This window comes from Echinops telfairi, unplaced genomic scaffold, assembly GCF_000313985.2.
Source record: "Echinops telfairi isolate 266 unplaced genomic scaffold, ASM31398v2 ScPeMD7_7469;HRSCAF=8507_0, whole genome shotgun sequence".
Classification (NCBI taxonomy): domain Eukaryota; kingdom Metazoa; phylum Chordata; class Mammalia; order Afrosoricida; family Tenrecidae; genus Echinops; species Echinops telfairi.
The window spans coordinates 84368749-84382230 of NW_022111372.1; the positions used below are offsets into that span (position 1 = coordinate 84368749).

General features: G+C 48.9%; 1 protein-coding gene across 4 annotated transcripts in view; it reads left to right on the forward strand.

The window, feature by feature from the left end:
* SH3TC2 (SH3 domain and tetratricopeptide repeats 2) overlaps positions 1-13482 on the forward strand; it is a 68162-nt gene that overhangs the window by 9519 nt on the left and 45161 nt on the right. For 3 of the 4 annotated variants that reach the window (XM_045284797.1, XM_045284799.1, XM_045284800.1), the window contains exons 2-7: positions 768-866; positions 4708-4835; positions 7951-8056; positions 9187-9330; positions 10342-10564; positions 11346-11419. In XM_045284797.1, the coding sequence (XP_045140732.1) occupies positions 768-866; positions 4708-4835; positions 7951-8056; positions 9187-9330; positions 10342-10564; positions 11346-11419 (774 nt within the window). The remainder of the gene's footprint in view (positions 1-767; positions 867-4707; positions 4836-7950; positions 8057-9186; positions 9331-10341; positions 10565-11345; positions 11420-13482) is intronic. The other variant, XM_045284798.1, reaches the window with a different exon arrangement.

Here is a 13482-nt window from a genome sequence, read left to right on the forward strand (position 1 = left end):
CCCCCACTTCCCCCTCTTCCATGTCCCCGGAACTGTTGGTCCTGTTGTTTTCTCCTCCAGATTGTTCATCCAGCCTATCTTATTTAGACAGACCTGCGGAAATAATAACATGCACAAAAATAAGACAGAGCAAAACCAAGCAACAATGTACAACAAAACAGCTGTTTATTTCTTGTTTGTACCTATCTATCTATCAAATCATAAGTGTCATGGTTTTTTCTCTCTCTCTAGAGAACCCTGTCTAACACAGCTGCTAACTAAAAGGTTGGCAATTTGAGTCCACCCAAAAGCAACACCGAAGAAAGGAAAGGCTAGCTATGTCTAGAATCTCAACTACTGGGAATACCATAGAACACATTTCAACCCCAGCACACATGGGGTGTCTGGAAGTCAGAATGAACTCACCAGCCACTGTTTAATTTTCTCAGCAAGAGCTGGAGACAGGGATGCTGCAGTTGGAAAGCACGAGGGCCATTCCACACAGTGCACTTCCAGTGCATTAAGTTACGGTTCTCAGCTTGCCCTTGGGGAGGGAAATCTGATGTTTTATAAGACGGGCACACCCAGGACAGATTGATATAGCACATGGCAGTTCCTTAGTTACAGTGCAGCACTCAGTCATCCAAAGTCCATGGGGATAACAATTACAACTCTTCCACGCCAACAGCCTCAGAGAACCATTGTCACTTGACCACAACTCTCGGGCCTTGCTTATCAATGGCTTTGGTCTGTTCTCACAGATAACTGTTCCTTTTTCTCTTCTCCAGGCAAAGATACTCCTTCCAAGGATCCGACCGCATCAAGCGAGTTTATCTCCTCACCAGAATGCAAGGAAAAATGCTTCCTGCCACAGAAGATGACTCCAGGTACCTAGATCCCAAGACAAGCTCTGACTTATTTATACTTTCCACAGAGACTATTGCAGAAACATTGTTTATCTTTCTCACCTGAGAACTCCCCCTGGCGTCCCCTTTCGCTACTGTCACCAAGTCTGTCTTTGTAGAGATGACTTTGACTATGCCACTGGCTTGCTTACAAATCTTCTGATGTTCTCCATTATCGTCTGTGGCCCTCCATGGTCTTTATCTGTGCAGCTTTATCATTACAAGATCCATTTAAACCTTCTCAAGACAGCACCCAAGGCCGTTCACAAGCTGGTCTATGTTATGAGCTCCATAGGCTTCTGATTTGTTTTAGTGAAAGTATCTCATGTTGGATTGTAAGGTGCAGGAGAGCAAGGGTGATTTTGAAAAAAGAATTGTGTTTTCTAAATCATACCTAAAACAGTCATTTGCATATAGTTGACGCTCAGAGACTGTTGGATAAATAAATACATAATGAATATGTGGAGATCACATTTGAATTCTATGTAGTACCTATCGGGGCACCTTATACAAGTGGGCTTCAAAAGTTTTTGTTTACTTTCAATTCCATTTCCCATGACTCTTTGATGTCCCCTTGCATATACTAGATGCTCGATAAATATTTATCCTGTTAATGGGCAGGTGGATGAATGGTTGGCAATGTTAGGTGATGTTGGCTAAGCAAAATGACATGTGTCTTCATCATTGATGTGTTTTTCAGAAACAGAAAAGATTTTTAATGTACTAGGGGGCAGGGGTGGAGGTGCGATCTTATTCTCAACACACAAGGGGCCCCTACAGGGACCCCAACGAAGTCATGGAGACTGAGATTTCAGAGGAGGCTCCACCTGAGCCAAACAAACCCTGCGCCAGAGGCTGAGGACAGACCCATGGAAGCCTTGTTTCTGCTGTGCCGTAGCTGGCACCACTTCCGGAAAACCGTGTGCCTTGTCATGTGCTAAGTGACCTTCCCAGGGTCTCCTTTTCCTCCCATGCTCACCTCCAGGGGGCGGTGCCCAAGTGCCACTCGTTGTTTTCAGAGGACATCTAGAGGATCCCCAATCCATGGCAGCTCCATGCGCAACGCAACGAAATGTTGCCTGGTCCTGAGCCCCCCTATTGCGTATTCCCATCCGGGGCAGATTAGACGATGATCCGCTGTGACCCACAGGGCAGCCGTGGACTGGCTCTGGGAAGTAGATCGCCAGGTCTCTTCTAGTCCATCGCCGTCTGAAAGCTCTGCGGAAGTTGCTTTGTATCACAGCGACGCACCCGCTTGTTCAGGGTCACAGTGACACACCGTGGAAGCCCATTGACTACGACTTGAACCTGCATTTTCCTGTAGGGAAGCTGGGCATTGTGTGTGTGTGTGTGTGTGTGTGTGTGTGAGAGAGAGAGAGAGAGAGAGAGAGAGAGAGAGAGAGAGAGTAAAGCAACATGATTGCAGAGCCAGATTTCAAAAGGATTAGAATATGACCAAATACACCTCACAGGACAGTGAGGAACCCAGAATCCTGACTCGTGGCGACCCTATAGAACCCCTGTGGATTTTCGAGACTAACTCTTTATGGGAGTAGAAGGCCCCATCTTTCTCCCTGGGAGCAACTGCAGGCCTCGTGGAAAGCAGCCCCTTGCATAACCCAACATGCCACCAGGGCTCCTGGACAGTGGGGGCGGTTCTCATTTATTTGGCCCCGCCCCCAGCCTCCGTGACGCAGAGGGCCCTGCCAGAATGGACAGCTGCCCAGGGTCCGTGTTCGGAGCGTATGGAGATCTCAAAAGTAGATTGTTAATTTAAATCCAGAGTTTGGGGACCCCTGTAAATTAATTCACACGGAAGCGACTATCACTCAGCAGGGACAATTCCAAGTTTGATTGCGGAGAGGAATACGGATTTGGCTTTGCCTCTGTGGTTGCATTTTGGGATGTGAACCACAAGGTCAGCAGTTCGAAATTATCAGTGGCTCCACAGGAGAAAGATGAGACTTTGTACTCCCGTAAACGGTTCCAGTCTTGGAAAACCACAGGGACGATTCTACCCTGTCCTGTAGGGTCACGGTCACTGAGTCAGCATCGACTCCGTGGCAGCGAGTGTGGTTTGGTTTTTAGAAGGCTGGAGGCGCTGGGCAAAGAGATCGCAGCCTGTCAATGCGGAGGTTGAACCAGGTGTGGCCAGACGAGGGCGGTCGAGAGCAGCAATTGCTCCTGTACTGCAGAGAGGGGAGGGCGATGATGGCAAGCACGGATGCCTCAGACGTGAATCAAACATTCAAATTGTATCAGGCACCGAGGGAAAAAAGCTGCATGTGCATAATCTCATAACAACGTTCTTAGAACCCCCGAGGGAGAGACCCTATAATTGTCACTTTGTTAATGAGAAGTTTAATGAGAACTGAGCCCATGCTTCTGGGCTTCCTCTTTGCTGAACGCATCTAGATCTCCGCGTGCAGAGAATAACACGGGGTGGTGGTGGCTGCAGAGAGCACATAGACCGGGAGAGACTGCATGGACAGTCTCCCGTAGAAGTTCACGTCAAGGCCAGGCCGGTCAGGTGCTGAGAAGAGCAGCTGGTCTGCAGCTGTGGTATGCTCAGAATATCTCGCTTGAGATATTGGCGTGCAGGCCGGCACTGCGGACCCCGGAGGGCCGACAGGGCTGTCTCTGATGTGTCTCAGAGTGTGTAAAGGCCCTGCCAAGTGAGAGATAGAAGAGAGACATCCACGATGATCTAGCCCACTGTCTCTGTGTACCTTGTTTGATAATTACGGCTGCGGCTGCTGTTTACTTTGGATGGGAGGCGCATGTTGGAATTTGGCCCTTGGGAACAATGCTGTCCACAGGTGCCCCCACCCCCCAGTCGCTCCATCATGCTGTCTCAGTCCCTTGGTAAAGTTTTCTTCGCAACACTTCTCCGAGCCATGCGATTACTTGCTTCTCGCTTCTCTCTGCCAAGTGGAAGATGAGCTGCATGAGCACGGGGGCCAAGGCTGCGGCTGCCCGCTGCCCGCGCTGCCACCAACGCAGCTGGACCATGTGGGGCCTCAGCCAGTCCTTGGGACGGAGGATAGAGCCCGCTACCCCGGGAAACATGAATCCATACGTCAGCGGGAAGAAAGCAGTCGGAGAACACATACTTGTACATGTAAAACGCACCCAGACGGCATGCTGGCGTCCTGTATCTACATGCATTCCTTAGCGTGGATGCACTAGCAGTCCTTCCAAGCTTGCACCCATCACCCCCTGGAGGAAACGGTGTCCTGCCTTCTGCTGTGTCATGGTATCTCATCCCTGCCGGGCACGGGAAGAAGAGAGCCCACACGTGGCGGAAATGACCAATGGGCAGCTCGGAACCTTCCCAGGCTTCCGTTCCATTCGTGTCTCTTTGCTCTGTGGAGGACAATTCAAAGGGGCACTCGGGTGATCGTGAGAACTTTCAAAACTGACTCGATGGCGGGGAGTAGTTGAGGAAGGATAACACCAATGTAGAGCTAGATCCCAAGCTTAATTGTTCTACCATCCCCCTTTTTAAGAAAAATAAAATTACTCAGTGCCCCCTGGCACTGGAATTAGAATTGGAATTTTCCCCCTCCCTATAGCCCATAATCCAGAATAAAGTGTAGGTAGTGCTTCTGCAGTGCCTCCTGGATCATTTCAGCACGCTCCAGGCGTACATCGTGGGAAGCACTGATGTGGAGATTAGGTAAACACATGTGGGGGTCCACTTTGGGAAGCGCTGATGTGGAGATTAGGTACCCACATGTGGGAATCATGGAGAACCTGCCAAAACCTTCCCTCCCTTTTCTTGCATCTCTAGCTGGGTCCTTCTCCCTCTGCTCTCTTTCAGACCTGACGCTCTCTTTCTGCGTGAAGAGCCGGTCCCGAAGGTGTGTAAATGGCCTTTTGCAGGAAGCTGCCAGGAGGAGGCTCTGGGCCCTGGAGAATGAGGACCAGGAGGTGCGTGCACTCTTCAAGGTGAGCTTCCAGAGAACAGAAGCAAGCGGCGAGGACAGGGCTTTGCGTGTGTCTGCTGCAGGGATCCCGGCACCCAGGACAGTGCCTGGAGTGAAATACGCTCGCAAGACAGCATCTGACTGGCCGACTGAACGAAGGGTTCTATGCGCATTCTCTGTTGTTAGGCGCTGTCCAGTCTCTTCCAGCTCATAGCAACCCTATGCAACTCGCCCGGTCCTGTCCTAGGCTTGTGCTCATTGTTGCAGGCACTACAGCATTCCGAGGGCCCTCCTCATTGTCGCTGCCCCTCCACTTTGCCAAGCATGGTGCTTTCTCCGGGGACTGCTCTCTCCTGACAACATGTGCCAAGTACGCGAGAAGGAGCTGGTAGTCACTGCTCTGGACTCCCTTTATCTAGCAGCCCACCCCCTATAACTGCAATCAGCGTGTTCCAAGGATGTGGGTCCTCTGGCCCCCGGTGTGGCTTCTGGCCCCCCAGCTCTGATCTTACCAAACTGGGGCTGTCTTTCTTTGCGTCCTTCTGTCCTCTTTGTCCTCAAGGGCTCTCTTAGGACAGGGTTCCAGGGTTGGGTCTCTGATGTTGGGACCTGGTCTCTGGGGGACAGGAATGCTTGTATCATGGCTGCTGGTAGCAACTCCGGAGGGTTGGGCAAACAGCAGAGAAAGATTCGGGGGAAATTCAAGTCAAACAGCAATCCAGGCCTGCTTTTTCAAGTATTAGAAAACAGAGGCTGCAGGTTGTCCCTTGTTCTGCTATAAACCGGCACCACCTTTCTGGAGGGCAGCCAGCTGTGTGCATCTGCGCAGTGAAAAGAGGTGCATGTGCTTGTCCTCCCCAGTTGCTGCATGGGAGGCTTCTTCCTGTGCATCTTTCTGTCCTCTTCAGCCTCCAGGCTCTCCCTCTCTCAGGGCACAGTTCCTGGGGCGAATCTCTGATTGTTTTCCTCTTGTGCTTTTTGAATTACAATCAAGCAGCAAGGCTGCGTACAAAGATGTAGCATCAGATGGTTATGGCAGTGCTGTCTGACCAAACCCAACCTGCTACGGCTCTAGTCCATTCCCACTCCCAGTGCGGCCTGAGAAAGGGCTTTGGGGGCAGCAAATCTTTATGAGAGCAGATGGCCTCGTCTTCCCCCTGGGGACAGCTGGTGGGTTTGGAACAGCTTTGAAGTTAGCAACCCCATGCTTATCTGACAGCACCATCAGGCTCCTGTTAGAGATGCTAAAAAATGTTGACAATCCAAGTGTCAAACTGAAGAGCAACAATAGACTACATGATGTTCAGGTAACAATGTAAACTACTTGTATTAGTCTGGATACTTTAGAGAAAAAAATCCACAGAAACTCATGTATAAGAGAGAGTTTTATGTAAAGGTTAAGTGTGCATCAGGAAAACATCCCAACCCAGTGCTGCCCAAGCCCAAAAGTCCAACATTAACCCATTAACCCATATGTCCAACACCAATCCACAAAGTCCTCCTTCATTTCACAAAACAGAAGCAATGATGCCGACTGCAGGAGGAAAGCTGAGTCAGTGAGCGTGTAAGCATCTCAACGCTGGCAGGGGTCTCTACACGAGTGCTGGAGGCCGCATCAGGGTAGGTCCATGTGACTTCTCCTTGGGGATGTCTTGCAGGAAGTCAGCCTTGCAAGCTAAAGCAGGGAACAGCTAAGGTAGCTGCACCCTGGTGCGACCATCACAAAGCAAGAGACCTGAGAACCAGAAAGGCGAGGCTCACTGAGCCATTTATCCCTCTGCCATTCAATTAACCCCACATGTGTTTAATGGCCAAACTGGCACAATTAACTAACTACCTCACTACTTAATGATATGGGAAATGGCTTGTACCACACTCTTTAATGACAAAAGAATATTATAAAATGAATTATGAAGTATGATTCTATATATATATATAAAATAGCTCCAAAGGAACTCATGTACAAGGAAAAAACAGTTCAGGGTCCACATGCAAAGGTTACATATTGGTGAGTTTAAAGAAGGGGTTATAAGAGATTCTTATTTGGGGTGCTTTGGTTTTGTTTGCCAGTTTTATAAAAATACGTGGACTCAGCATCAAATTCATTTTTATGCTGGCTTCTATGATTCACCCCCTCCACATCCTTTTTAAAAATTTAATTTGTGCAAATGACAGCATTCTCTGTGAGGAAATGCAGGGGTGGTGTGGGAGAAGCCAACGGCTTTTCTGAGCAAGCGTGATTCACCTGATGCAGAGGCCAGACTTGCCCCCGCCCTTCACCCTATGCAGGCACCAACCATCTCTCTATGGCACCCAACTTCTCTGCTGGGTTTGATAACCCCTTGCAGTGGTCCCCCAGAACTTAGAGACAATACTTGGGTGCTGGAGTTTATTAGGGGAGCTAACAGGTAACAAAACTTGAAGGGAACAGTTCTTTTGTGGACAGCTCCTCTTCTCAGCTGTGCTGGCAGGCATAGCTCTCTGCCTCCCAGCGCTTCACCACAGGGACCGCCCTCTCTACTTCGGTGGGCCAGGAAGCCCGTCTGTGGCCTGGCCGGCATCTCAGGGTGGCAGAGGCTCTGCCTCCTGGTCTTGGCATCACAGCTTCTGTTGTCTCAGCCACATCATGCAGGGATCTCATAGGTGCTCAGCTTGTAACTTTTCTTTCTTGAGGGTTTTGGGACTCCTCTCCCTCCTTTTGAGATGGCTCAGTCTTATACTCGGCAGAATGGCCAAACCGACCAGTCTGTGAGTTAGAGTCCCCTGCACCTTATTCACATCCTGATGGACCAGCGGACGGCTGGGCGTCTCAGAGACATGGCTGGAAGAGGCCCATTAAGCACTTTCACCTCCCTGCCCTTGGCTACACCCAGCGTTCTTTCCACTGCTGCTGTCGTTCCATGGAGCAGTAGGTATTCGGAGCATACCGCGGGCCACAAAGAGCTGCTCTAGCCTTTTCTCATGCCTGCATGGCTTCATAACACCCAGGTGGTTCGCAAGGGTGTTCCCAAGGGTGGTGCATGTGTGATATAAAGATCAGGGCCACAATCGAGCAGCCCATGCAACATGTGGTTGCTGTGAGAGTTTGTGAGTAGGGCTCTGTCGTGCCAGCACGATTCACGTCTCCTTCTCCTTAGGACCTTTCAGCAAGGTTGGTGAGTGTCCAGTCCCAGAAGTCCCAGTTCCTCGTCACCTTCAAGACCATGGAGGAAATCTGGAAGTTCTCCACGTATCTGAAATTAGGTATGGCCTGGAGCCACCCCAGGGAGAGCCGCCACCACCACACGGCTCGGCCAATAGGTGCAGCTTGATGTTAGGGCTTGAGCTGGCTCTTAGAATGAAAGAAGTAGAGCCCTAACATGAATGGGCTACATTTAGAAATATCCCCCAGCCCCACCCCACCCCTGCAACTAAATCTACAGCAAATGTTCCCAGTTGTTGTCAAAGGCCCATGGAAGAATTTGGCTTCAGAGAGATGCCTTTTTTCTTAGTTAACCCACCAATTAACCAACATTCACTACTAGTCATCTACTGAATTCTAGGCACAGAGATAGATGTGAATTTGACAGTTTAAGAGAGAGAGAAACTCATTTTGAGTAAGACAAAAGTTTTGTTTTGTTGTTAGCCTTTGGCTCCTGGCTGATGCTGTTGTACTTCACGGGGTTTTCATCGGCTGATGTTATACAAGTAGATTTCCAGGTCTGTCTTTCTAGTCAGTCTTAGCCTGGAAGCTCTTCAGAAAGCTGTTATGTCAATAGCAGAGTCATTTGGACCACCAGGAAGGCCTAAAGAGAAGCAACATTTCTATCCAATAATGTACGCTTATAGATGTTTGAAATACTGTAAGTAGAATAATGTGACATGTACACCATGTTCAATCTCACAAAAGGGAACATTTATTGGACTTGGGGAGAGGAGTGTCAGACAGGTGTCTTTGTGGGTCAGAGAGAAGTGCTACACACACACACAGGGGGTGCTCTCAGGGCTTCTGGCATTGAACGTGAGAGCTGGGGAGCTTCCAGGGGGTGTGCAGAAGCCCTCAGACTCAACATTATGAACTTAGATCTTGCTGTCTTAGAGGTATTAGAAAGAGGGGAATTGTATTTGGTCATTTCATTATGCAATTATAAAGACCCATATTATGTTGAAAATGGTGATATCATTTAAAAATGATTTGTGTTTCCCAAGAGATGCTAAGAAATACTCATGAACATCTAGCCTCTTTCCAGCACCCTCCCACCCTATCTTCTTCCGGTTCTAGTTCAGTGGGGTAAGCCTAGGAATTGAGGTCTGGGAGGGAACCTGCTCACTGCTGTGTTCCGCTAATGCCAGAAACCATATTGTTCAAGACTTGTGTTTACTTGACTCCTTAGGCTACGTGTCCACCTGCCTGGAGCACCTCCTCTTTGACCACAAGTACTGGCTCAACGGCAGGCTGGTGGAGGATACGGAGATCCACGTATCAGTAGATGATAAACACCTGGAGACATTATACCTGGGACTCCTCGTACAGGAAGGTGAGCATGGAGCAGGGGTAGGATTGGGATCTTTCCTGGGGTTTCAAGTGGAGGGAAAAAATAATTTTTAAATGGACAGGAATACGAATGAATGGACGTATTATTCTACTGCCCCTGACAACCCCTCCTGACTGGGCACTGGCACCACCTGGGCAGTTATGGTGGCCATTCTGGGTGATTCAGGTTAGAACCATGTGGGGAATTTGCAGAGATGCACACATGAGGCTTCCCGCAGGCCAATGAAGTCTTCAGGCGTGGAATCCAGGCATTTGTAGTTCTAAAGTTGCTTAAGTAATTCTAATGTGCATCCATGATTGGGACTCCCTTCTGACAACATAGGCTGCAGATTAACTGCAGAACAAAATGGCACATCTTGCAAAGCCTGAAGGATTGCACGTCATGGGGGGCAGTGATGTTGGGCAACTGCTAGAGGCACCCCCTAACCTATTACCATGTGAGATCTGATCAAGGTTACACGTGACCAGTTAACCATGGAAGTGGACAAGCCTGGTGCTGTCATAGACATGGTGAGAGAGTCTGATGTGCACACAGCTCTCGAACTGTTTTGCCAAAATGCTTCTCTTTAGGATCGCATTGTTGCGTTATAGGCGCGGGAAAGAACTGTATACTCTGCAGTTATAATACAATTTTGATGGCGAAACATTTGCCTAAATCAGCATACTTTATTCCTCACTGGTTCTGAGGTTGGGACTGAGGTTGCCACGACCACTTAAGTTCTGTTCAGCAGAAAGATCTTTTACCCGCTACTGTTTCATTCTATTTTTCAAGGTTAAAGTCCCAGCCAGACCTAATTTTCATGCACTATTCAGACACTGGTGCTTATTTTAAGTGCAGCCCTTGTAAGTGGCATTTCCCTGGGATCACACGGACGTCCTGTCATGTCCCCGTCAGACTCCCTGTGTGGTCCTCCCGGGAAGAGGAGCCTTGGGGCTCTCAATAGAGACATTATACTGCGTGAGGCCCTCTGTCACTGCCTGCTCCTCTGGAAAGGGCTTTTCTCCATACCCACAGGCCACTTCTTCTGCAGAGCCACGCGCTCCGTGGCTCCGCTGCCCGAGGATGAAGGCGAGTATTTGGCTCTTGGCAAGAACGAGCTGGTCTCTGTGAAGCTCACTGAAGGAGAGACCGAGTGGGAAGGCGTGTCCTTGGTGACGGGTCAGCGGGGCCTGGTGCCCGTGGCAGCCCTGGAGCCCCTGCCGCTCCCTTTCCACCAGTGAGTAACCACAGAATGCGAGCCGTCTCGCTTTCAGACGGGCACATTCCAACCCCACCCCCCCCCACCACCACCACCATGTGCACTCCCCATGGTCACCAAGGGCTGGGTCTTTCAGAGGCAGATCTCCAGGTCTTGCTTTGGAGGGGCCTGTAGATGGACTTGACCCTCCAATTCTCAGCTCATTAACCATTTGCATCCCCTTGGGCATCCAAACTTTCAGGAAAAAAATGAGCAGTGGAGTGGGCGTTGTTACATCTTCAAGCCTTACGTAATTGGATGAAAGACGTTGTAGACAGGTTTACATTTCCGATGGACCTTGTACCTCGGAAGCATTTCTCATATTCCAGACCAGGGCTTGCATCCAGACTGCTAGAGGGCTTTATGTCAAATTCAATGCACCTGGCCCTCCTCAGACCCACTGTGCCAGGCTGAGAGCATCCCTGCTAGAACACACCACCAACGCCCATATAGAGTGACAGGAAGCCCAAAGGTCCCTGTGTGTGTGGCTCTGACAGGGACTCTGGTGGCATATAGGGACCAGAGTCATTTGTGAGATTTTCACTGACAAATGGATGGCAGAGCCAGCAACTCCCCTCCTTGTGCTGAACGTCGCTCGTTCACGGAGCCAGGCACGAGCCGAGTTCTCAACAAACACTTGCCATCACTTAGTGGCGTGAGAACAATATTTCCACCACCAGCATTCATCAGATCGCCTCTTTTACTGATTGTTCTGAATTTTTGAAATCTGTGTTTGCAAACCCCACACTTTCCTTGGCAGATGGTTCCTGAAGAATTATCCCGGAAGCTGTGGCCTTTCCAAGAACAGGAATTGGACAAGCTCCTATCAGATCGGTATGTCTCACTTGGCAACAGTGGTATTAGGGAGATCAAGTGGTCCTGCCTCCTAATTTGATCTGTGAGTGGTTGTTATACACCACACAACGAAAGACCACGAGGTCCTGTGCCATCCTTACCATTGAGTCTTATGTTTGAGCCCATTGCCGTAGCCACTGTGTCAGTCCACTTCATTCAGGATCTGCCTCTTTTTTCTTTTGAGACGTTTGAGTTTAGTTGGCATAAATTCCTGTCTCTCCTCTACTACTGTTAGGATTTAGAAAAGCCAGTTCTTGGTTGCTATGAGTCAGGACAGTGCGTTTGGTTTGGTATGGTCCACACACACATCTTTCCTGGTCTGTGGGAGGAGAGACTGTGGTCTCCACCCAGGGCTAGAGAGATAAGTGGCCCCAGGGGCAGGCAGAGGGAGCTTATAGTGGGGTGGGTGGGGAGTCGGGGGATGCATAGAAGATGTGAGGGATGGCAGGGACAATAGGGGATTAAAGATATTAGGTGGAAAAATAATCCCTCTGCTGGCCAAGCTAAAGGTTTTGTGAGCCAAATGTGGCCTGCAGACTGCCTACTTTTAAAAGCTTCTCTAACTATTTTTAGAATTTTGTGCAATTAACCTTAAATTTAGGAAAAATAAAAATGTACGGCACATACTGTGTACTCAGGAAACTTGACTTGAATAAGTGAAAGAAATACCTCCTGCACATACAGTTGTTTATGTATAGGTTTATGTGTATATATTTCTGCATGCATATGCACATACATACACTTTAGATAACATTTTTCTTTCTGTGTAAGTGTGTGTGGTATGTGTACATGGATGTTTAGACAAGGATTCCCGATGCTCATCCCTGATGGTTAAGTGCTTGTTCTTGGCTGCTCACCGAAAGGTTGGCAGTTCTAGTCTAGTGTCTACTGACTGTGGCAAGAGCCCAGGTGGGGTAGTGGTCACACCTTGGGCTGCTAACCCCAAAGCCCCAAGCTGCTCGGAAGAGCAAGATGAGGTTTTCTATTCCCATCAAGGGTTACAGTCTCAGGAACCCACAGGGGCAGTTCTGCCCTGCTATAGGGTTGCTGTGAGTCAGCATCGATGTGAGAGCAGGCAGTGAGTTTTTGAGAGCTGCTGGGGGAGAAAGAGGTGACAGTTTGCTTCTGTGAAGATTACAGCCTTGGACATCCTCCGGGGCTTCTCTGCTCTGTCTTATAGGGCCATTATGAGTCAGGATCTTCTAGAAAGCAATGCATATATGGATATAGATATATGAGGTGGCGTAGTGGATTAGTGGCTACTAATCGCAAGGTCAGTAGTTCAATACCACCAGCCACCTGTGGGAGAAAGACAGGCTTTGTACTCCCATAAAGAGTTACAGTCTCAGAAACCCATAGGGGCAGTTCTACATTGCCTTATAGGGTCAGAATCGGCCCAATGGCATTGAGTTTGTTTTTGACTTTATGCATATATTAAAGGGCTTTAGAAAGTTCACACAAAGTAGAATGAAGACATAATGGAATTTTCCATTAACTTTTTGAAGCCCCACCTCTTGCCCCCCTGTACACGCATACTCATTTATCTATAACGATGTGTGTAGTAAATGGGTAAGGAACTCCAATGTTTCGAGGTAGATAGAATGGTCATTTCTTTCATTTTCATTCTTAGAGCCTCCCATATCCAGTGCACAGTACAATTTTGCAAATTTGAAACCCAAACAATTATTTAAAGAGAAGAAAAGAGAGACTTGTGGAGCCTAGGCTTCAGACTGAATGAATTATAGACTAAGACCTCCCAAACTCGCACCCCCTGCCATAAAAGTTAATTACAACTCTTAGTGAACCTACAAGACAAAGTATAACTGCCCCATGGCCTTGGGAGGGGGAGGGGTCCATCTTTACAGGAGCAGACAGCCTTACCTTTCTCCGGCAAGGAGGCCTGATAGAATTAAACTGCTGAGGGGAGCAACAAGGGATCCAAAATCGGTGGCAGGGAGGATGTGAGAGGCCTGGTAGGGATACAGGAAGGGCAATGCAACTGAGAGAGGTCATTGAAACCCAAATGAAGGCTGAGCATGATA